This window comes from Dromaius novaehollandiae, chromosome 1 (genome assembly GCF_036370855.1).
Source record: "Dromaius novaehollandiae isolate bDroNov1 chromosome 1, bDroNov1.hap1, whole genome shotgun sequence".
In the NCBI taxonomy this organism is placed as follows: Eukaryota; Metazoa; Chordata; class Aves; order Casuariiformes; family Dromaiidae; genus Dromaius; species Dromaius novaehollandiae.
In genome coordinates this window covers 79,776,310-79,801,282 of record NC_088098.1, presented here as the reverse complement: position 1 = coordinate 79,801,282, position 24,973 = coordinate 79,776,310, and the positions used below count along the sequence as shown (strand labels likewise).

The following is a 24,973-nucleotide window of genomic DNA, read 5'->3' as shown; positions in this document are numbered from 1 at the left end:
CCCAAGTCATAGAAGGCAGACAGCTTCATCTGACTCAACTGTACATTTGTTCTGTTTCAATTCTTAAAAATAGAAACAGCAAATTTGACTGTCTGCATTAGATGGTCATTACATCATCCCTGTCTGATGAGAAGTTCAATGAGGTTCTGCCACAAGTTTTTCTCATCATCCGCTGTTCCTGCAGACACCACGGTGCCCACAGATGGCAAGGGACACAGCATATGTGATGAGAACCATAGCTAGTCGTCAGTGTCTAGATTTCAGCCAGGTAAATACACACCATATCTGTACCAGGATTCCAGGCAGCCCGGCCCGGGGAATGGCCAGGAAGGGTATGAATCCCCCCAGGACAGAGGTAGCTGCATCATGGATATGTCTCACCTTGTGGAAATAGACTATCTGAGGGTTCAAGGGACTGTAGAGCATCCAAGGGTTCAAGAGCTGTCCTGGACCAACAGGCATCTGATCCATCAGCTCTGCAGGTAGGACAGCCATAGCTAAAGCTAGGAGTGATTTTGCAGAATAAAGTTCTGTATTTCATGCTTGTCTTTGCTTAGCCCTACATGCCCCCCCTGCCACCTTCTCCTCAGTAAGGACTGAGGAGAATAAGCAGCAAGAAAGAGATGCAGGGCCGGAGAAAACAAAAGATTTTTCTAGGGTGATGTTCTGGTAGACTTTATGCCCAGTGCACGTCCATGCCACTGTACCCCTCTGCCGGGTGAGATCTCCCACGGCAAGCACCAAGCAAGTGTAAACACTACTGCATGTGGTTTGCAGCTAAGAGTATGTGCTCATGCCTTGCTTGAGTCAGTTATGCTAGGTGTGATGCAATATGGCAGTTTTTATGCCAGAGCAGACCTGGCCTTAATGTGATGTGAAATCATGGTTAACAGTTTTGGCAGGATTAAAAGTATAAATCTTCTGGGGTAGGGAGGAAGGGAAAGTCTGAGTGAGAAGAAAAACTAGAAAAAAAATCAGGTTAAATAAAACCATTCTGTAGATGTAAAAGAACTTCCTTTCGTCATATTTTGATATTTCTAACCCCTCATTTTAAGTAAGTATATCTACATTTTAAAACATGATTGAGATAGGCTTGGATCAAGTGTAATGGTTTTCAACAGCTCAGATAAGGTGTAAAATCCTGCAGCATTTGAATGCTGTCACATTCCTCTTGGGATGGGTAGCCACAGGTAATAAATACATCAAGATTGAGGACAGTTGTAAGTCAGGCTTCCAGACTCACCTTGTCTGTTGCTAGACTTCAGTTTCAAAAGTCAATGCTTAACAAATTCAATGATGCAAAAAAGGAGGGGAAAGCATCCCGAAAATATATGCCTTAGATTTTATTTTCTGCATGATTTTTTTAAAACTGTGTTTTTGTTTAAACAATTTCATGCCTCTTTTGCATGAAGTGGTAGGACAGCAGTCACAACTCCATCCAGAATAGTTCAAGGGCTTCAAATTTGTGAAACCTGCAACCTAATCCTGAGATAATGAAGATTTGACTAGTTTTAGACTATTGGAAGAAAGAGGCCACAGAATTGCAGGGAAATTGTTCAGCATTGCGCAAAGCGACTACTGATTATTTCTCATCAACTGATTTTATTTGCCTGTACCAATCAATTCTTTTGAATGAAAATCATCACTTCATCATCAATTATGGATTTAGGAATAGCAGGAATACATTGGGAGCTGACAATGTTCACAGTATGTCCAAGCATGCTAGGGAAGCACAGGTGAATCAGAGTGCTTTAATACTTTGGGAGCTGGAAAATATTTGATGAATTGGGAAACTCTGCTTTTAGAAACACATTTACTCTAATTGTTAAAATAAATCTAATTACTATTGTAGTAACTGAGCACAGGTAAGTATGTTGGATTCTGTACAGATCATGCAGTGAAAACTGAACTGTCTGCCATAAAGCTCACAACACAAGAAGTTTATAACCCAGACAAACAAGAAATCAAATATTCCTCCAGTCTATTTCAATTGTAATCACAGTGGTTAAATAAAATAGGAAGCCAAGTATTATCTTGACCTTCTGGTTTTGTGGGTTGTTACTTTGATTCAAGCTTAAAAGGAAAATGCGTTTAGCAATTCACCTGAATGTAATGGTTCTGGTGCTATGTTCCTATCCTCAGATCAACTTTGCTTGAGAGACTCACAACAATGGTGAATATTATGCCAGTCATGCTTGACAAAAAAAAGCTTAAAATGAGAAGTTCACATGGGTTTCAGTTTTCTGAAAGCTATTTTAAAATTATCCCTAATCATCATGTAAGACTTTTAACGTGAGGCTGTGACAGAGCTGCAGAGAAGTACACCTACAACAGCTCAGGCATGGACTGAAGGCCCCGTGCTGAGCTGCAGTGGGGCTCTTGGGCCCATGGACAACAGGTGTGGGTACAGGCCCCAGGAGAGGCTGGTCAGAGCCACGTGCACTAACGGCTCTTGACACCAGTGCTGTTTTGGACTTCCATGGAAACATGCTTTAATGGAAGATATGTAACAGCGGCTGGACAAGGATCGTGCCTTGGCTTCTGCACTCCAGAGGGTGACCATCTGGAGTCACGCTCATGATGAACTTACATGCCATGCCATGTTCTAGTTCCATACTGAATTTGTAAATGTCACTGTAGCAAAACATTCTGTGCCCCCCTATCGACAGCAACTAAACACACATAAGCAAGCAGGTACCATAAACTAAACAAAGCAATCTTGAATCACCACAAACCTAGGGCAGAGGATCAAGCTCAGCCAAAAACAGAGACCCAACGCACAGCAGCTAATAATTCCTTTAAGTTTTTATTGGCATATTACAACACAGCATTATGGAGGACAACTGTATCTTTGGAGTAAGAGTGTCATGGACAGTCCCTCCAGCTCTTACCAGAGCAATACAGGTGAGCACCTGCCAAAATGGACTTCTCACCCTGTCTAGCAGTTCATGCCCACTCCCTCAACTGACCTTTGACCTGTGACATGGTAGGAAATATGTCCCAATTCTGGGATTTGTAACCCTCTCCAGGGTTGCTTACAACCTGCTTCCCTTTCTGTTCTTGTGCTTTCTTGGGGAACTCTCATGAGAAACTAAGAAATATTGTCCCTCTCTGCGCTCTCTGTTCCAGTTTCTTGTCTCACCTGTTTCTTTCCCTCCAGAGGAGTATATCTGCTTGATAAACACCAAAGGTATCTGCAGCAGTTTGCAGTTTCTCCTTTGCAGATCTCTGAGGATCTATATGCCAGATTCTTCACCTTCCCTGTGAAGTTCTCTGGGCTTAACTTGGCGTTCTGTTCCTAGACTAGCACATTTTCCTAGCTCAAAAGGCCCTTCTCATGGTTACACCTTTGTAAAGACAGTAGCATGTAATCGTGTTTTGTAATTCTGAAGCTTATTGTCAGAGTCCTCAAATAAAGTATCCATTGTCATGTCCTGCAGTTTCAACAATGAAACCATATTCCCCAAAAGTAACTCTGTTCTTTATAAGAGGCATTTTATCATCACTTCTTGGTCCTGCCACTTTTTAAACAGAGTAGCTCTTTTCATGGAGTCACTATTATTGCCTGTATTGCTTCCCAGCTGACCTTGGGGAAGTTTGGATATGATCCTCCTCCACTGCTTCTCTTGTTTCCGTGGATACTGTGATCTCCTACAGCTGAGAGTTCCAACATTTGGAATTCCAGCTTCATATGGAGTAAGTCTCTGTACTTACACAGCCAGCTGTGCTCTACTGTGAGCTGGTGTTGGGATTAAACTGACCAAGGGTGCAAAGCCAACTCTTGAGTGAGGAGCAACTTCTGGTAGAGATGAAGGCTGAATCTATATGGACACAATCTCCATCATCAGATGTATTTACATGAAATCTAAAAAGCCAGGAGAAAAATAAAAATTAGAGCAGAACTTTGGTATGAAAATTAGGCGATGCTAGAAGACCTGCTTCTTGTTCTGGGTCCTATGAAGCTGTGGAGAACAAATTATAGTGAACAATTTTAAAAGGGTCCAACAGATCGTTGAGAGGAACAAAATTCACTTGCATATGAAAGTCACCCCCCCATTGTGATGCTCCTTCTACTAAAGCAAGTTGCTTTGTTCCCAGCAGAGATGTGTGGTGTTTGCTTGTACTTCAGAATCTGCAGTATGACGTGAATGTCAAAGGCATAAGTCTCCAGAGCAGCAGAGATAGTATAGCGGAAGGATCCAGGAGAGCAGTATTTGCCAGTACAGAATGGGGTTCTGCCACCTCTTCCCACCTGTTTTGCTGTGTCTCTGCAGAATACAGGAGATGTGGATACTAATCAGCATGATACAAAATGGGCAATAGCGATGCCTTCTGAGATACAAGCCCCCAGCCCCCTGATCTTTAGGGCTGCTTTTGAGCCCCTCAGTCAGTCTTAGGAGCCCTTGTCCTACAGGCTGTGAGCACTGAATCCTGCAAGACCAGCAGAGCAAGCTAATTAAAATAATCTGTAATACCTGGCACTGATAATTCCTCATAAAAAGGCAAACTTTTGTTTAGTGGGATTGTAGAGAAATAGTTACTATAGACACAACACTAACAGCCTAGTGCTACAGATACATAAAAAAGCAGGCAATGATATTATATACAATAAAAAAAACAGATCTAAGTTTATTCTTGTTTGTACTGATAGAAATCTGAGGTAATTTCATTTCAAACAATAAAGCAGTTTCACGTGAGCACTGGTGAAAATGAACAGAACAGAGCCTTTCTCTCTTCTTTGCTACTTACATATTTTTAAAATCAGTTCTAAAATCTTCTTCCTGTTAACTAACTTCCCCCTCCCTCACATTTCTGTCACAAGTAGTCACTCGTTGGCAGAACAGCTCTGCCTTCTCTGAAGGACAATGGCAGCAGCTCCATTTACACATGGGATTTGTGCAGGTGCAATTATTCCCTGGAGTGAGGTGCCTCTCACTGATACAGCTACAGCAGCCCAGTTCAGCTCATATGCATGCCTTTACACGAGAATAAAGGGACACCATGCAACTTCCACCTTATTTTGTGCCCCTTCCCCACTTCTCTGCAGACATACCTAGTTCATTCAGTATTAGCATTTTTACAGCCATATGACAACCCTCATTTGGTAAGCCATGCCAGCTTATCTATAGTGGATTAGTTAATACAAAATATAACATTTCTACATGGACAAAAAGCAACTGATTTCCCTTACTCTCCTCCTACCCAGTATATTTAAAAGGAAACTCACAAGTTTGTGTCAAATGATTCTCCGTTCACCCAGAAGAATTCACTTCCTCTCTTGCGTAACCCAATCCAAAAATCTGTAGTACACATTCGATATATTATAATGTTCTAGACAAAACAGAGTAAAATGATATATGGCTATGATTACAATTTATTATTGGATAGCTCATTATGATTATATAGCTTTTTATAAAAAAATTGCATAAACAGCTACACAGAGTATACAACAGTAGACAATTTTTTCCCACAGATCGCTAATATCTTATTGCTAAATTTCATTATATGAAATATGAAAAGAAACCCTAGAGCCACCACTAACAATCAATTAAATCCCAGATATTTAGTTTCTATTCAAGCAGGATATTACTGACTGCAAACCCACCCCCTGCCCTCCCCCGTCACTGAAAAAAACCACACATTTCATTAGATATAGATCATGGATACCATATAACACAACATACTGGTCAATTAGTGCAATGGTTTCACTGTATCACCAGAAAAGGTATAGAAAATTAAGTTTCACTAAAAGCATATGCAGTCAGGGACACGGTGCCTGACCCATCACAGGCTGGCCTGGCTGTTAGGTCGTTGTATTTCCTCAGTTACCTTTCACTTTTCTCACTCATGAGGCATACAGAAGATCCTGAACTGGTAGGACTTTCTACAGCAGATTTCAAGAAAATAGTAAAATCAAAAATGATTTGAAAACATGAAACAGTTAGAACACACTGCATGAAGTCCGTATTTTCAGTACCATGAGTCCCAATATCATATAACCACAATCAGTCTTTGCTTTTTTGTCTTTTATGAAAACAGAGGAATTGTCCATTTTGCATAGAACTAATAACACATTATTGTTTTTAGTTGGCCACTAAACCATTTGTTATACTAAAGAAAGTACACTCTTTAAAATTATGTGCTTAAACAATATGATGAATATAAGATACATACACGTGCATCAGTGGTCAGTTAATTCAAAATTTGTTTAGAGTTATATTTGGTGTGGGAATCACTGTTGCCTGGAGATAAATCACTTCTGCATACTCTAGAAAGGGAATGAAAATCAAGAGTATGGGAGGACAGGCTAAGCTGCCTAACTTAAAATGCATACCTAAATTGCCTATTTAAAAAAATAAGCCTTCCTTAATAATTAGGAGGCACAACTCCAATTTTATATTCCTTCAGAGATTACTTTTAATTTATACATATTTTGCCATTTTAATTTCTGAAATACCTCTAAAGTAATAAAAGAGTTTCTGAGGTGGATCTTAGTAAACAGACCACATAGCATTGAACAGGTTTTGTAGACTGCACAAACTTGCAACGAACAAGTCTGCCATGCAATATGCTGGGTTTCAATCCATGCAAGGGAGTAAGGGATGGAGTTACAGAAACTGTTATGGCAGCAGGCATAACACTAAATTCAATGCACTGGAAACTCTACCAGCTCTTGGTGGCTGTCAATCACTGCAAGAGAAGCTCCATGGGCAGAGCAGAATTTCTGGCTGGAATCCCAATCTGCTGCAGCTCCTGAATGATAGTAACATTTCTTCTTGTAATACAGCCAGTCATCAGGGCACGGCTCCAGCTGTAGTAATCTAGGTGGATCTTTTGTTCAAATGAAGAAAGCATTACTTACTTAGCATGAAGTATTTAAAATTGAGTTGTATACACAATTATAAATCCTGGACCTGCTTCCTCTAGCTTGAAAATATCGGAGACTTGCATCGAATGAAGCATGAAATGGGTGAACAATCAAGGTACAGTGCTCAGTGTTAGTCTTCCCAGTATACCAGCTACGGTGTGACTAGGAATGCTCGATTACATGCTGACACACCGGGCACGTGCCAGCAAATGGACTCCTGCAAGTGCACCTGAGACACCACTGGCAAGCAAGTTGGGACAGAAGGCTGTCTTTGACAGAGAGTGCAAACACAGATAGTGATATCTAGAGTGAAGCATCCAGAATAAGGCTCAGGAAGGAGTGCTGGCTCTATGAACTCTGTTGTAAAAACAACTTTCTGGGCCAGAACCAAGCCAACACAGAACGGCTTTACTAACTCTGCTCATGACTCTATTGCCTTTGCCATTCTTCAGCACTTTGCGAAGCTGCAGTAAAGCAAAACCCTGCAGAAAAGTAGTGAAGTAAGTTAGTTTAATGCTACTGTAAACAACTAAGGACAACTCCTAAACGAGCAACTTGGTTTCACTTTCCTTTTCTAGATTTACTGTAACAGCAGCCATGAACGTGTGTGGGAATGCTGGAAACAGGTGGAAAACACCTCTTATCCATCAACAGTGAGAAGACTAAGAGGAAGAAAACGTTAACGAGAAATACTGAATCTCTCTTTCTACAGCTAGTTTATTCTAATAAATGCACTCACTTAAGCTAAACCACATTAAGAGTAAAATCACAGAAACAGCAATGACAATTCCAGCAATTCTCTTCTAGAAACAGAGGTGTGAACACACATCTGAAAAAGAGAGAAATATTAATGTGTTTCAATGTACAAAGCACATGTACAGAACTAAAAAGATTGGGGCCCCGGTCAAAAAAAAAAAAAAAGAATTAAGCACAGATACGATAAATTAATTAAGACTTATGGGCTCGCAGATCCCCCGTCTCGTCCCCGTCTCGCCGCGCCGCTGCCGCTGCCCCGGCCCCGGCCCCGGCCCCGGCCCCGGCCCTGGCCCTGGCCCTGGCCCGGCCTCGCCCCCTGCCGCGCGGCTCCGGAGTCCCGCCGCGGCGCCGCTCCCGGCCCCGAGCAGCCGCTCTGTCTGCGGCCGCGCCGCCCGGCCGCCGCCCACCCACACTACAGCCTGGGCGGGCGCGGGGGTCGCGGGCGCAGAGTGGCGGGGCGGCGGCCGGGTCCGCAACGGGTCCGACCAGAAGCGCCGTCCGAGCCGCCGCAGCTCCCCGCGGCGCCACGACGAGAAGAGCCGGGCCCCGCAGGCATCGGCCTCCTCCATCGCTGCCGGCGGGGCGGGTGCCTCCAGCTCCTTTCGCTTTCAGCGCCGCCCCCCCACTGTGCGCGTGTCCGTGTCCCACCGGTGGCCCCGGTAAGAGGCGCTGACACCGCGGCCCAACCCGGTGCGGGAGCAGGCGGCGGCGGCGGCGGCCCTCGGTGCTGCCGGCCGCGCTCCTCCGTGCTACCGACCCACGCGTTTGGGCTGCTTTAGTTCGGTTTACCTTTTTAGTTTCTCTTTTGGGCTCAGCCTTTCGCATCCTCCCAGCACTTTTCTGCTCGTACGGTGAAAACAGGCTGGGGGAAGGACTGAAAAGGGGTATGAACAGCGAAAGGGCCCGGGGCAGGCTGGCACTGTGTGTGGTTGTGTGTGTGCAAGTGGCTGGGCCCCCTGGCATCCTCCCCGGCAGCGCGTACGCCCGGGCGGGGAGGGCTTCTGCTCGGGACCCGACGGTCGCGATGCAGCAGCGCGGAGAGGAGCTGCCGCGCTGCCCGCGGCCCTTCGTGAGACAGCGCAGACCAGGAAACAGGCACCCAGGCCGAAATCAGAGGTGAAATGTGCAGCTAGGTGTTTGCAGTTCCCCACACAATGCGGAACGCACCTCCTACAAAGCGAAGCGCTGTTAAGTACTGCTAAAGACAGGAAGAAAGTGTGCTCCGTTCTCAATTGCTTTTTTTTTTTTTTTTTGGGGGGGGGGTAGGTTGGATCTCCATGGTTTGCCTCTGCTTGTCTGTAGCCTAGAACAAACCGAACCCCTGCTGCTCATGTTTCATCACTACTTTCAATGATTAAGAGTAAGTTCCTTTGCTAAATAAGCTCTCAGAAATGGAAATATTTCTTGTGACTCAGGGAAAAAATTGGTGACCTTTAGACTTCCTGTTTTTCTTCAGTCTTCAAAACATTCTTTGAAACTCTTCTGCCAGCTTCTTCCTTCAAACAGTGTCATGTGTTCCAGAGACCAATAACTCACCTGTCCCCCAGCTTGTTACATTGCTTGCTGCTGTATCACAAAAGCCAAAAATGCAGAATAGGCTTTTTCTTTAGTGTGGACAAAAAGGGTCAAGAGAAATTCCTCTGTGACTGGAATCAAAATCAGTGCTTTTACAGTATAGTAACATAGTTTTAGTAGATTCGCAGGAGACAAGAGGCCCAGCCTGCAAGTAAACCTTCATTCATGTAGCAAACAACTGAAAACAGGCACTAAAATTAACAAAGTGTTTATGGGACAGGTTCCTGGGCAGTCAGAAGAGTCTTAAGGGAAAGACCACCCATGCTTAGAAACATAAATGTGATCCTTGGTTTCTTTCTGCTTGTATAGGACTATACAGATGGAACCTGGTCTTTGGAGGTGTTTGGGCGCCTAATTGCATTTATGAATTTGTACTGTGGAGGAGAATTCTTAGCCATGTGTCAGGGAACATAGTAATAATAATGGAATTAAAGATGTTGAAGGCTCTTGTAAACAGGAGTGTTTTTTTTTTCCCCCCATTATAACCTAAGTCATAAATTGAAATTTTTAAACGGGCACAATAATGTGGCTACAAATTCTTCCCTGGGTGACTTTTTCAGTTTAATTTATGTCACTGGGAGTGGGATTTAGGAAAAACTGAAGGGAAAACATCACTTATACTGGAGTGAGCTCAAAAGAGTCTATGCTGTGTAGCCAGAGAAACTTCCCTGTGCAGACCAGATTCAGCCTCACTTGGGAAATTGAACTTTTCACATGCAGAAAAAACTACTTGGAGCTACGCAGGGTTGAAGAGGAAATCTCTCTTTCTGGTCACCTTTCCCTCCTGCCTGGTATGCTCCATCCCTTCCTTACCACACTGTTCTCATCTGCTCCCTCTTTCCCTCTTCATCTGGTACGGTCCTCACTCCCTTCCCTGCGAAGCAGTTTTTCTCCCATACCACCTTCTCCTTTCAGTGAGCCACAGATATACAGCACCTGCTCCTCATTTTCCATTTGTTTTCTGCTTTCTCCATCTACTCTGCCTTCATCCCATCAGATACAGGTGTTAGCAAAGGGAGCTGTGGAATTTCTGCTGTTGCCACTAGTTTACAGACAGCAGGGGAAGCACTGATTACACATAGCTGCTTCCCATCTTCCCAGCTGTGGATGGAGCCTGAAGATGAACAGGAGGTTGAGACCACCCAGACTGCTGGGAATATGGAGCTCATTAATGCTATCCTCATCCAAAGGCACCCAAATGCCTTGCAGGCTCTTGGACAACAGTTACTCCACAGTTTGAGGGAGCCAAGAACCCCTGAGCCGAGAAGAAGGTGCTGCAAAAATTGGATCTGCCTATCGACAGGCAAGTTTTTTTGTTTTGTTTTTTAGTGCTAGGTAAGACACCTTCCTGCAGGAAGCTGAGGAGGCTATAACTTATGCCCAGCCTTTTGTGGTTCAGGTTTGTACTTTGCAATATTGGGCTGAGAAAAAAAACTGGAAGGAAGGGGATGGGCCAAGATTTAGGTTGTTGGGAAAAATCAGGACTTGAAAGGGTGGAATGGATGGGATGACTGGGGAAGGGAAACAATAATGACATTTCTGAAGAGAAAAGTATTTAGCAGATTTTTGCAGGCAGTGGATACTGTAGTGATTTCTGGTTTCTAAGATCAGAATATACTGAACAGCCAAAATCAACGATGGCAGCTCAAATCTGTGCCTATAAAAATCTGGACAGTCAATATCGGACTGAAGTCTACCATCAAAACTTTTTAAAGGTCCCTTGGCTTGGACAAGATAAGGACCTGAGATTTTATTCTAGGCAAAGCTGTCAACACAAAAATTGAGATAGCTGTTTCAGTTTGCTCCAAGTGCTCACTTTTCTATGGAAACAGACATTTTTCCACATGGTAGTTTATCTGTCCAAAATACTCTTGGATAAAAGGTAGGAAGTGAAGACCTTATTAAAGAAAATAGTTTTGTGCCATTGCAACAGATCACCTTGCACATCTGCATGGAATTTTGCGTGCGAGAGAGGGTTCATGACAAAAGGGAAATACATTTGATTCAAGATTGCAGCTGTGCTCTGTACCTCCACATTTGATGGTTGAATTGCTTGAGAACATTCTGTTTTCCAAGCACGTATGGCTTGATTTGAGTCAGTGATGACCTACAGATTCTGGGGCTCCAGACATTATTGCTAAGAGATCTGCAAAACACAGTGGAAATGATAAACGTAGGATTGGAAGGCTTAACTTTTCTATATGGGGGTCTATGCATCTGTCTAAAACCTTAGGGATCAAAAAAGGCCAATTAGGTGATAGTTGGCCATTTTTTTAAACTGTCCAGTTATACAGATACCAATTCAGGGTGCCTCGTTTGATTTCAGAAATGCTCTGCATTGACATACATTAAATTAAAGGCTATCCTGATTGCTGTCTTAGTACTGAAATATAGTCTGAGTCTAGGTGCTGTATACATTCAAAGACTTTAATCATCATCTTTTTCACAAGCCTATTGTTTCTTGCTGGACTCGTGCTGTTCACTTTACATGGTAAGCTTTTGAAAGCATTTTCCATTTGAGATAGGTTTCATCTCCCCTGCTGGGCTCCAGGATTGCAGAAGTCAAGCACACACACTAACAGTAGTACTCTGCACTGCCTGCAGGGTCAGGAACAAAACAAGGGACTTCCATCACTATTTCAGTTGTTTTTGTATCATTATAAGGTTGAATAACCTCCAGATATAATTTTAAATAAGAGTGAAGTTTGCCAGTCCAATTTTTTTTTATCTCTACATATAAAATCCAGATGATTTAGATGTAAACTTCCCTTTTTTTTTCTTTTTTTTTTTTTTTTTTTTTTTTTTTCCTTTTGGCTGCATGCTTACTGCTATCAAGAGGGGAATATCCTGCCTCGTCACCCACATGGAAGGTACATGCTCCTCCTGCCTGTCCTCATCCCCTGGTAACCTCTCTGATTATACCAGACAGTACATTAAATCAGCAGCACTTCTCCAGGGCATAGACTGCAGCTGCTCCTAAGTCCAGTCGTGATGGCATCTTTATCACCACACTGGAAGACAGCTGTGTAATATACCTAGCTTATCTTTCTCACAAATGATCTCTGGGGGGCGTTCTGCCTTTTTGTTTTTAAAAATCAGCTTGTGTTGCATACTGTATTTTTAAGGAAAAAAAAAGTCAGCCCTACCTGCTCCTGGCGCAAAGGAGGCCAGATGTGCTCCTGCTGTTCTACACCAAACTCATCTACAGGAGCAAAAGCTGTACTGCCTGGTGTTATCTGAGGTAGCCCAAGTTGCTGGGTACATGCGTGTGTCAGTGGCCCCTGCTTAGCTCAGTCTGTTCAGGGAACCATTGAGTCCCTGCACTGAACCTATCTTCTGCCTGCCCCCAGTAGCAGCACGTGCTATAGCAGAGAGGTCTGTGTACACTTGGGAGTGAATCAAGGAAGGTAATGACATTCGTCCATGTCTGTTTTCCTTTCCTTTTTCAGGCATTTGTTCAAAAACAAGCAGTCACACTTGGAGGGGCTGAGGGCAGTGCTCATAGGTGGCCTGCCAAGTAGTTTCCAATTACTGTGAGCAGAGCAGCTGGCAAGAAAGGAAAAATAGATGTGGACTGTGGCAACAGCAGGCTACCAAATTTGGGAGATAAATTCACTTCCTGCAAGCTCTACTGCTCACATAAAGGCCAGTTACTTTCACTTCAGTATTAGCCACCAGCAAGCTTAAGTAGTGGATAAATGTGCTTTGGGTGAGGAAGGCCTGGATCCCACCTCAGCAGGATGACTCAGAAGTGTACCATATCCTTAAGTGAGCCTGGATATTATATAAAGGATATGATGCTTCACAGAAAAGGTCATTCTCTAACCACTTAGTAAAGATCATGGCATGTTGTAATTCATATTAGCTTTATGTGGTTTGTCCTTCTAATCAGTCATATAATTACTGTAGATAACTTTGTTTAGAAAATGGAAACCACAGTAAATGCAAATTAACTTTTTTCGCTACTAGAAATCAAATCATCACTGAAACAAAACCTGCCAGTTAGTTCTCTCACACCCACAGGACTAGTGTGTCAGACACAAGATGAACAGTGGGCATCACAACATCCTGGGGAACAGCTCCAAAGAACCATCCTCCAAACCATTATCTCCAAATAATGTATTTAACACCTTCATCAGCAGTCAAATTTCATTTGCATCATGATATCAAAATCTAATTTAATTATCTTCACATTGTTTTATCAAGCACTTAACAGTTTGATGCAAAATCAAAGCAACTTGTCTTCATTAAATATCTTAACAATTGTAGGCATTCAGACAATTTCATTACTTAGAGTGAGTTAGATTAATAAGTTAACATATTATGAGGATTATTACCTTATTTCTGAATTAGAACTTGTGTCAAGGTTAAGCCATAGATTTTCAGTGCTTCTAATACTCTACAGTTCACAAGTCTTTTCAAACCCTACTTATATTCCTTTTAATAACTGGGCTGCAGTCCACAACTCCCACATTTCTCAGCTGAAGACAGTGAGAGTTCTGCACCTGGAAATGCACGGGCAATTAGGTCCCTTGCCCTTCCTTTGGCTGCTCTTCTGGCATCTAGTGTGGCACTGGCTTTCTAAAAATCTAAATTTTAGATTGAGTTATGCCAGTGAATGATAAGATTTCACTATGTAAAAATTTTGTTCTCTCTTTTCGTTTTTAGCCAAAGCCACTATGAAGAACTTCCTTCTGAACAGTGCCCCAGTGAGCGGATCGGTTACAGAAAGAAATGTTTTTTCATCTCCGAAGAGGAGAAAAACTGGACATCTAGTCAGACCTTCTGTGCTAAGGATGGATCTTTGCTTGCTGTTTTTGAAAACCAGCAAGAAATGGTAATGGGATAAGAAAACAAAACAGAACTTCCATGTCTCTCTCTTCCTTTGACCGTGATCTACATCTATCTCAATTTTTCATGCAATGCTTTGCCTTTAAATCTTTGTAAAATAACCAAGTTATGTGAATTCAGGTAGTGAAAAGTACTGGATTTGTCGATGTACATAGCTGGTTGGCTGTCTGGCTGCAGCAAGTGCAACAGCAGTGCAAGCTTCCCCATACTGCTTTTGCACCTCGATTTGACTTGAATAACTATGGAAAGCTCTTTTTATGAACTGAATCTTTTGCCTAGTTTTCTTTTTCTGTCCTATGGAACTTTTTCTCCAAAGCAGGTTTGAATCTGTCCAACTCCCAATTTAGACAAATAAACAGATCCTTTGGTTTCCATCAAAAACCAAATCCTGAAAGCCATTGCTCAGCATAATGGGAATCATCCATTTTTGTCTGCTTGTATCTCTTTTTAAATATGCCTTAATTCCTCTTAATTCCTCTATGCATGCTTATATCAATGGTGGAAATAGAACCCCACTGAAGTAAGTTTGGGCATTTTCTCATTCTGATAGTTTTATTAGAATAACCTGATTTTCCTGTATTATGGCTGAGTTGCACTGAATCAGTGAAAGCTAGTGACATCTTATTACTGCATGTTACTAAAAGTGGAATTTGCTCTTACAGACCTGCTCTCTTCTGAGTAATGTCAATGAGCAAGGTGTTTGATCAGAAAATTGGCTTTTAAATAGACTGACCTTAGTGCTTTGTTGTTACTGTGATTGTTGAACCTCTGTCAAAAGGCTGCTCTTCTGGTTGGCTGGCATACATTTTACTGGTGTAGCAGACAGTGAAATGGAGGAAAACTCAGTGAAATCACACACATGAGGTCATATCTGAATTTGACCTAAGCTACTTCTTTGCCAATAGAAGCAAATAGAAGCAATAGAAGCTACACTTCTTTGCCAATAATTCCAACCATATTTGCCAACTTGTCCTGTCTCCAACAAGCATGCTCTGCCTTGTTGCCCTGTCAGTGGGATATCACATCTTAAAAAATTTGTAAATGCCACTCTTCCTTACTTGTCTAAAAGCTTAACTTTTAACGTGGTGTCTGTGATAGTCAGATGGTGAACTGGGTAGGCAGTGTTGGTGGTATTTATGCTGCTGCTGAAATGCCTTATACCTGTAAACTGTGAACAACTTATGAAAGAAAAGCATAGAAACACTGAAATCGGCCTACTGGGTCAGACTAGTGCTCTGTGCCATGTGGTGCCTTGTCTTCAGCACCTGACAGTTATAGCCACACCAGAAGCAGGTACATGAAAAGATGGAGAAGTGGTATTGGAACTCTGCTGAGACAGACAGTTTCTTCTGAACTGTATTGAATTGAAGTTATCAGAGGAGAGTGCAGGCCTATAGTAGTATTCTCCTTAGTCCGTTGAAAAACATTTCATATTCCTGAGATCCTTGCTGACAGCAAATATTTATATTATTTTTTTATTTCACAAACTAACAATATCTGACTGTAGGGAGTTCTATTATATTAACAAACTTGGGGTGCTAGTACCTGTGCTGCTTCTCTGCTACCTCCCATTACTCTTTGCTCTGTGTGCTACAAACTATATATATATTGGTTGCTAGAAACTTCTGAGGCAGTGAGCTGTCTTTTACTTTTTTTTATCTGTACGCTCACAGGGTTTTAAATAAGAACTGGGATGGGGAGAGAGTACCCGTATGCTCATCTGAAATGCTGGTATGGCATGCCTATATGTACCAGCCCATTCAGACCAAGCTCCATGTGTACAGATTGATAAACATGTACAGACCTGTGCTACCAATATGTGGTGTCTGGGTATTACTGTGTATAGTAAACAGTGATAATTTTCAAGGGCATAGAACTGAATAACTTTACTGAAGCAATGGTATGAAAAGAATCAGTTCAAACAAAGGCAGAATTGGGCTCATAACTCTTAATGGAATACTTACAAAACCCTTTCAAATGACAGAATGATAGATTAGTCCTCCTCAAAGGTCACAGGAAGGATTTGCTTCTCACCTTGAAGGTGGACTTGTAAGTTCCTTGTGATTGCCTTAACACATACCAGGACACTGAGAATACCATCAAGTACTTAAATGTAGAACTAGGGTTTATAGCACAAGGTAATTTCTCTCACAGTAGTTTGTTTTGCTGTGATTTGTAACTGTGACTATGAAAAGGAATTCTTTTATAATTAATACCAATCTAAATCCAATAGCATGAATGCAGAGAAGTCCCTGATTAAAAAAAGGCATTTTGGTAGCTCAGCAAATCAAGATAATGATATCTGTTATCCCTATTTACCTTCATTTGTACATATTTTTCAGGGCATAGTGTACGCATTTCAGTCTCTTTTCAGATGTTCACAATTCTTGATTTTCAATGTGATGCTTTGTGCTCATCTTCCTAAAATACACAATATCTAGCAAGTATTGTTTCAGTGTGGCTAGTGATAGTGTTGTCTTACGTATTTGTAGCTGAGTCTGTTTTTTTTTTTTCATTAACTCTCAGGAGATAGTGATTAAACCTGTGTTTGAATAATTCTATCGAAATTGCTTGCAAGTTCTGCCAGACCCATTCTTTCTATTGTTACAGGTCCTGTGCAGTCCTCTTTTTGCCACTTTGTCCTCATTCAGCATTGTCCTAAGAATTTTTTCTCTCTGTGCATTCATTCATATTAAATATAGAGCAACTGCTTTGTTGCTTCATACCAAAGTGCCCTCACTGGGTCTTTCCCAGGTTGTCTGAAGACATTTCATTTGGAATCACTGTTTCCTCCCTTCTCAGCAGTAGTCCAGCCACTGTGGTCAGCTCTGTTGGTTTTAGATACTTGTAAAAGTGTCGTGAACTTTAGACATTGTTTTTTCTAAACCTGGATCCCCTTTATCATCTTGCCCTTCTTAGAAATTCTGAAGAAAAAGATGTGTGACTGGAATTCTTCCCAGGGCTCACTTTTTACTTTCAGTTTATAACCTACATCATTGTAAGAGCTTGGGCTAGGTTATTAACAGTGGAAAAACTAGAAGAGATTTTTTCAGGGAAATTCCTCAGGACTTTGTCATCTATTTTAACAATTCCTGCAAGGACACAGGTATTGGTGGCATTTTTGACATCCAGTGACAGTTGGAAATGGAAATCAATTCTTCTCTAACCAAGCTTTTTTCAGAGACACCCCTTCCCATCATAGTGCAATGCCAATTGCTGTGGCTCTGTTTCCATCTTCACAGCATGGATTGATTGTTCTGTATAAAGGGTGATGCCCTTATTTATCCTCCTGCTTTCTGGAGGTTTTGCCCAGGTTGTTATTTACAGCCACTCATTTTCCTTCCTCCCAGAATTCATAGGGGTGCACTGTGATTTTCTTTTAATCCTGGTAGGAAACCTGATAAATAGGTCAATCATCTACATGTAGTTTCCAGATCTTTAGGGAAAACTTGGTGCTTTTAAGTGCTTTCTCACCTTCACTTTCATGAGGGCTCATTCCCTCTCTTACAACGTAACTTGCTCTGAAATACTCATTACTTTTTTCTAGAGACGTATTTACTGTAATTCAAAGCTCAATCATATTCCAGTCATGTATCAGCATTGCCGTTAGTTTTTCTTGTACTCTTCTGTGTTGTTGCCGTAAATTGGAACATCACTGACAATGGCTTTGGCTCCTTTCAGTCTTTCTAATATTTCATCCACTTATTCCTGCAATATCTCTTCTACAATTGAATCAGCATCTTTCAAATAGGTTTACTGAACTTTGGCTTGCCTAGTCTGTAGTAGCTAGATCTCAGCAGAGGTTTTTCCTTTTAAAAGCATTGAGTTAATTTGTTGGGCTGATACCTCCACTGTTTCATTTATACTCAATTTATCCGTCCTTTGAAATTCCACTTCCATTGGGGCTGTATTGACAGTGCCAGGTATTGTTGTGGTACTTGTAGATAGCCTGATTTTGCAATATCTATTAAACAACCCATAGCTTCAAACACATCAGGTGTGTTTTTCTTACTTTCCTGTCTGTGAGAAGTTCTTTCAAGTATTCCACCACAAATCACAATGCAAATGATTTCAGCACCAGCACTGGGTTTGTAGCCTGGTTTGTAAATGGGAATCAAGGTTTTGATACTCTTCTGCATTTCTGTTTTCACTCCATGTTTATGCAGAAGATTCATTTTGTGGCAGCAGGAATATTCCAGTACTAGATATGCATTCTGCTTTGCATGATGAAATACAAATCTCTTGCAAATTTCCTCTCTTTTGTCTATGCTGCTCAGCTCTGTTCTTAGGCTGTATGTGACTGGTGACCAGATTGTGCTTCTGTAGCTCTTTGCTGTGTACATATGTTTATGTGAGAGGAGGAGAGAGAGAGAGACAGTCACAGACACAACAGGAGTGGTAATACTGAATCCTTTAACCTGTTGTTTGGGTATTTCACGTGTTTCTGCTGATTCTTTCTCAAGCTGCCTTGTCCTTGTTTCTCTTGAGTTTCAACCATTAAAATACTATGAATATGTCATTGGTTAAAACATAGAAAACTGAGAATAGGAATAAATGATCCATTCTCACATTGAAGTGACATCAACACTGAGGTCACACAGGTGTCTGTACTGGGATTTAGGCAGCGGCTGAACATAGTGTGGAAAGGAGGTGACAGTTTGTTGACGTCAGTAAAATAATTCAACTGTGAAGAACTGCAGAAGGACTCCATCAGAATGAGTGGCTGGATGATAAAAGAGCAGATGAAATCCATTATGAATAAATGTAGAACACTATGTAGCAGGAAAGAGAGTCCTGTCTTTACCTGCGAAATAACTGACTTGATTATTACCACTCAGGAACAAGGCTTTGGATTGCTAATAGTTCCATGAAAATATTATCTCTGTCATCATAAGAAAATGAAACCAACCATTAGAATAATCAGAAAAGGGACAGAGAATAAAACAAAGGACATAACCTACCTCTACCTACATGCCATAACCTACATCCATTATGCACCCACATCTTGAGTACTGCATGTATTCTGGTTCTCCCATCTCAATAAAGACGTTAAAAAAAAAAAAAAAAAAAAAAAAAAAAAGGAAAAAGTTCAGAGGAGGAGAAAAATAACAGAAATAACACACTGTCTTCTGTAGGAGGAGCAACTGAGTAAACCAGGACTCTTCAGCCTGGAAAGGGACAACTGAGGAGGGAAATGAAAATAAAATCAGGAATGAAGTGGACAGCATGACTAGAGAACAACTAACTTATTTTCTCTTTCAAGACAGTGGTTATCAAGCAAAATTATTAAGTAGGAGTGTCAAAGAAAACCCCCCAAACTCAAGTGGTTAAGTTGTGAAGCAGAAAGTTGTGCCTGCTACAGTTTATGGGAGATCAGAATTGAATGGAGAAGTTCATAGAAGAAAAATCCACAGAGAGCTATTAAATATAAAGTCAGTATCTCAGGCTTAGGAAGTCCCTGAGCTGCAGATTGTTGGAACTATTCAGGACCATCATTAAATGTTTACCTTGTTATGATACTCTTCCCTGGACAGTTGCTCTGGCTATCTTTGGAGGAAGAATTTTAGGGCAGCTGGAACTTTGGTCAGAGCCAGCATAACCACTCCCAGGTTTTTCATGTTCAATACCAGTTGCTGTATGGTTTCTTCAGATATGTTGTCTTCTAATCAGTGGTCTTAGTAGGTCATCTGTTTTTCTCTCATACACTTTTTTTTGCGGATGAGAGGGAGTGAAGTGATGGATGTGAGGGAACAATCATCTTCAGATGGATTAAGGAGCCTAACAAGCAAAATCCCATGTACTTTAGTGGATTTATCATAACCTGAACATATCCCAGATTTTTTCCCTACTTATTTTAGAAAATGCATGAGCTACAACAGGTCTGCATCAGGCCCACCAAATATCAGTTCCCCTTGTCTTACTCTTCATAGCATTTATGACCTTGGTAGTTTTAGGCAGCATATGTCATAAACTATCTTTTTTCTTTCCTTCTGTTGCCATATGATGCCTGGTCTGGACTGTTCACAGAAATGCAGATTCACACAGTACTGCATGAGCTAACCTGACTTTTCTGACAAGATTTGTCAAACTCACCTTGCTTTTGGCAGCTGAAACTACCATATCCCAAGTGACCAAAGTCGATGTCTATGATTCTTGTCCTAAGACTCTGTCCCCTATCACACACGCACAAAATAGAGCAAATTTTTTAAATAAAATGGAGGTGATGGTGGTGATCATTTCCCCTTGCTCTGCCTTTGGTTTTTGAGCAAAACACGTGTCTTCGAGCTTAAGGGAATTGTTTTCAAAACAGCGATTAGTGCTTTAGGCTTTGTTAAATTATGCTAAACAGTTGATGCTTGAAAAGAGAAATACAGATCACTGTTCCCTCCATGTATTACTAAAGCACACACTTGATCACAAGCTTTTAACTCACCTGTATTAGATCAGTCTAGAATGGATACATATGATTGGAAGCTACTTCAGCCAAAGTTTTGTTTCACCGTGAGCTAAAAGATTCGGCTCTGTAGTAGGAATTATTTGTTAATGGTTATTTTCTGTCTTATTTTTTTCAGGTTCCAGATACAGAATCACTCTGAGTGTGCCTACCTGGAGTCCTTCACAATCTCCACATCAGCATGTTCTTTGCCCAGGTGCTGGATCTGTGTCTGGTCTTCCCTAAAATGATACCTTTGAGACCTCCATTTGTGAATGACTGTTAAGAAATATACACTGCACCATCAGTTTAGAGACACGGTAGGCTGGCTGTGGCCGTGTGTTCTCGGGCCATCTGGAAGCCTGGCTCAAAGAGGGAAGGGCCCATGTGTCACTTCCCAAAATGTGCTGTTTGTAACACACCAAGTCATCTATTCTAGGATGGTTCACAGAGAAACTCCTCACTCCAGGATACATTTACAGATGACCTACACTAGGGTCTACTAGTGCTAGCTGTTGGGGGTAAAGGTTCAGTGGGATTTCTGCTGTCCTTCTGGTAAATAAGGGTCTCTGGTTGTCTCCTTCCTTTCAGCACATGGCCTTGGGGATACTTGGCAGCCAGAGACATCAGCCAGCAGGCACCGCTGCAGGAACAGTTATCAGGGCTCCTGGATTTCTCTGCAAATGCCTTGTGCTCTTGGCTGCGCTTTCCCTGGGTTTGGGCTGACTGGCTCTTCTACACAACCATTTCCCCATCTTCCGGTCTCCCAGCCTCACCTTGAGCATTTGTCCCTCTTAGCTTTTGCTTCTGTACTGCTCTGTGAATCTCATGTTTTTCCATTTGACTTTTGTCCTCTTAAGTAAACAAATGTGCCCAGTTTGCACCATGGCCAGTCTGTGGCCATCACTGTAATAAACACTTGCTATGATCAGAACAACAGGAAGGGCAGGACTTGCCAAAGGCAGGGGCTTCTGCTGACTCACCAAGGGCTTCCTACTCTACCTGGTTTGCATGTGGGATTTTGTACAAATGTTTATCAGGCTTGTTCAAGCTAAGATTTGAGCTTGCTCAAAAAAACAATTGGCAGCCCAAACCCCATCACCCCCTACACATTGGGAGTATTCTTAGCCAGTTGCAGCATCTATAGATTGAATGTATTTTCAGTGGGTAATCTGGGGTTTAGAGCTCAATCTATGTTTCAGAAAAAGGGCACATTCACTTAAAAAGGGCACATTCATTTAAAGGTTTTTTTTTTCTGGAGGCAGTATTTTCATAGTGCAAAAGACCTCCTGCCACTGGAAAGGCAGTGTGGCTTTTACAGAACAAAAAGTGTAGGGAAAATTTCTCTGAGCAGACAGCCGTGGCAGACTGAGGCACAAGAGATGGGGATAGTGGGAACTTCACTAACCTCAGTGAAGTTTGTTGGAATTTGTCTGAACCTGTAGCCAGCTGATTACTGACAATGTTAGTAGAGGGTTGTGTGTTTCTCTCCCCCTTGCATCTTACCCACTAAGTAACATGTAGTAACCCACATGTACCCACTAAGTGACACTAAGTACATGGTGCTAGAGGCATTGGACTGTATCAGTGAATTACGTTTTGAGGTGCTGTGCTTAGCAACACTAGTCCTGAACCATCTCCCACTGACACAAATGTAACACCCAAGTGCAGCCACAGCCAACTTCACAAAGGTTATTCCTGCCTTACACGGGTGCAGATAAGTCAGGCCTCTTGCTTTACACTTCAAAAGCAGTGCAGGTTCTTATGACCAAGGTAAATAATGTGTGTGATAAAACAATGTACTGAGAGGAATGTAATGTGGAGAAAATAAGTCTCAAGGACTTGGAGTGGGGAAAGCCCCACTACCAAGTGCCTGTGAAAAGGCTGTGTGAGAGGGTAGGAAGAGGTGTAAGGCAGTTTTTGACTCTTAACTGCCATAACTTGGATGTTCCCTGGGGGATTCTGTGAGGAAAAAGGTAACCAAGAGCTGCCCTGAATTAATTATACTTGTGTGCAACTACAGATTTTGTTTTGTGTTTGTAAGCTGAAGTAAGCTATCTTTTCTTACCAAAGGCTTTCCCTACATGTGCAGCTTTCAGCGATCATCTTTTATCGGTTAAAGGTTTGAACTGAGATCAGCAAACTTTCAGGCAACCCAAGTAACTGGCATACCCATGAGTGATGTCTGCACACAGATATCTGTCCTTCAGCTTGGTTCTTCTGAAATCAGTGTTCAGGGCTGTGTGCTGAGGACATGCAATGCATGTTCATAGAAAGCTGTGAAGGGGGGGGATTAGCACTAGGCACTGTATATAGCAACTGTGACACACGCTCATACAAGCCTGCCTTGAGAACACAAGCATTACAATAAGCAACTCAAAACAGTTCTAAACAGAAGTGGAGAGGCCTAAATGGCCAAATATATGTGATTTTTTTGAAATTCAGCAGAATCGTCACTTTCTCATAGGTTCATTTGTATGTTGCATAACAACTGTTTGGAAAGATCCATTCCTTCTTGAAAACAGACCACTTCCAGCCATTCTCCAGCCCCACATGGTGAACCTTAAAAATAGGGGAAGATACTCCAGAGAGATACCAATCTCAAAGCCAACAGTGATTCAGATGCAGTCTTTAGTCTCCAAATAATTTCTATTCAGGGCTGATTGGACATCAAGATCCTGGTGTTTTTCCTGTGTCTGGTAGGGTTATAGCTTTTGCCTCCCCAAAATCATAGATTCTCTTCTGTGTGGGTAAACAGGAATCTCTCCAACCTGCATACATACTGCAGGATCTTTAAGTAGCAGGTACAGAACTATACTATCATTAGAGTAGTACTGCAGTGGGAGACGAATGCAAGGTGATTGAAAGGAACTCTACTTCTACCAGTTACAGGTAGATGAACGGGGAGCACGATCTGCTGCAAAATCACTGGCACTTTCCAAAGACACCAGTTCTGCGAATACAGAGAATCACCAAACTGAGTATCTTTAAATCAGAATCAAAGTTGATGTGCTGCTGAAGACCAGTTTCAAGGAAAGACATGCCATGGTCTCTGGGACAATGGCCTTTTTGTCCTGTAAATTATGAATTCTCAATATCAAATAAAAGTAATTGCACTTCCAGAAAAGTATCAATATTTGCACTGGGGAAGAAAACACAAAGAGATGACTGGAGCAGGTTCAGTATCCAAGTTTCTGAAATTGTGTTTTATTCCTATATTCTGAATCTTGTATAGTCTATATTATATCCTATACTCTGTATCCTATCTCTATCCTAAAACTCTGTTCCTGAACTTTCTCTAATTTGCTTTACAGAACCTCAGGACTGGCAAGTATTAAGGCAGAATGAAACCTTTGCCTTACACCCCCTGTCACCAAGGTGTGAAAAAATTACTTGTTATTGAAACAATATCAGCTATTTTTTTCATCACCCTTTAGTTCCTGTTCATCACACTGTCAAAGCAGATGAAATACAATACTGACAAAGTATCAAACAAATTTCCTCATGACGAAAGTAGAAAGATGGCAGCAGGAGCGTGAGCAGGCCTGTTACACTATCATGATTGCGAAAGAGGTTAGGAAATAGCTGGTTAGCATAAAATTGCACAGCAGGTACATATTTCCCACAAGAAAGTCTAGACTAGACTACACACCTACCTTTTTGCATAGATAATGTTAAGATAAATTTAACTCTTGTTAACTTGTTTAACTCATCTGTTGTCCGATGAACTCTCACTTCCTGAAAAACTGTCCTCTCACTGAGATCCCAATAGTAACTGCTGTGTTTAGTTCGTATGGCAACTGCAATGATCCTCTCTCTGCTAGGTCTAATTGAAAACCCTCTAAAAAGAGTGGTTATGGGGATCCACCAGACTTAGAGGTTGAGGGAACATCACAGCCCTCCTGGCAAGACAGGTCTCCAGCCCCAGTCTTTCAGAGAGGAAGAGGAGGTGAAGAAATCACAGCCTAATTTGCAGGACAGGAGCAGCCAGCCAGCCACGCTTGTGCCACTGTGCTGCATGACTGCACTGTGGCTGCTCAGGGTGGGGCACTAAGAAAAGCAGCAGCAGGAGGTTGTTCTCCTGTGTCGGGGCAAGGGCTCTTCACACCCACAGAGAGCTTTTCTTCCTTCCCTTGTTGACGCAACACCCCTTTTATAGATGCCTTGAGTGGGGCCATAACATTTAGTGCAGGAACAGTCAGACGCATGTGTGAGAACCATGCCTAGGGTCCGACATCCCTGCTACCAACCCCTTTGTCATAATTCCTGCCCAAACAAAGAGAGCACCAACTGGAAATAAAATATGCAGGTTAAAGAACTTGCATTGTGACAAAAGGAAAGCCTAAGTGTAGAGAAGAGAGTTTTTTATAATCAAGACTGTAGACATTTCTAACCCTGATCCCTACCACATCACCTCCAGCTTTATACCAGTGCAGCTGCCAGCCTGTCCTGGTACAGCTGGGATGCACTGGACATCATGGACAGTGCTC

At 42.0% G+C, this 24,973-nt stretch overlaps 1 protein-coding gene and 1 pseudogene across 1 annotated transcript; one reads left to right on the top strand and one right to left on the bottom strand.

Moving 5' to 3' along the window:
- Positions 1-2,787: 2,787 nt before the first annotated feature.
- Positions 2,788-7,909, bottom strand: LOC112986822 (C-type lectin domain family 2 member L-like). Its single transcript, XM_026106304.2, has 4 exons — positions 7,608-7,909; positions 6,668-6,831; positions 5,228-5,331; positions 2,788-4,268 (listed from the first exon to the last, which is right to left on the bottom strand). The coding sequence occupies exons 1-4, from the start codon at positions 7,621-7,623 to the stop codon at positions 4,046-4,048; spliced, it is 507 nt and encodes a 168-aa protein (XP_025962089.2). The 5' UTR covers positions 7,624-7,909; the 3' UTR covers positions 2,788-4,045.
- Positions 7,910-8,145: 236 nt separating this feature from the next.
- LOC112986821 (uncharacterized) lies at positions 8,146-23,610 on the top strand (annotated as a pseudogene).
- The last annotated feature ends 1,363 nt before the right edge of the window (positions 23,611-24,973 follow it).

What these genes read in the sequence shown, in the direction of transcription:
- LOC112986822 (XM_026106304.2), bottom strand. An exon ending in TTGACAGCCACCAAGAGCTG is followed by an intron (nt 5,332 to 6,667) that starts GTAGAGTTTCCA and finishes TGTTTTGTCTAG; the next exon opens with AACATTATAATATATCGAAT. An exon ending in GAATCATTTGACACAAACTT is followed by an intron (nt 4,269 to 5,227) that starts GTGAGTTTCCTT and finishes TGTATTCTGCAG; the next exon opens with AGACACAGCAAAACAGGTGG.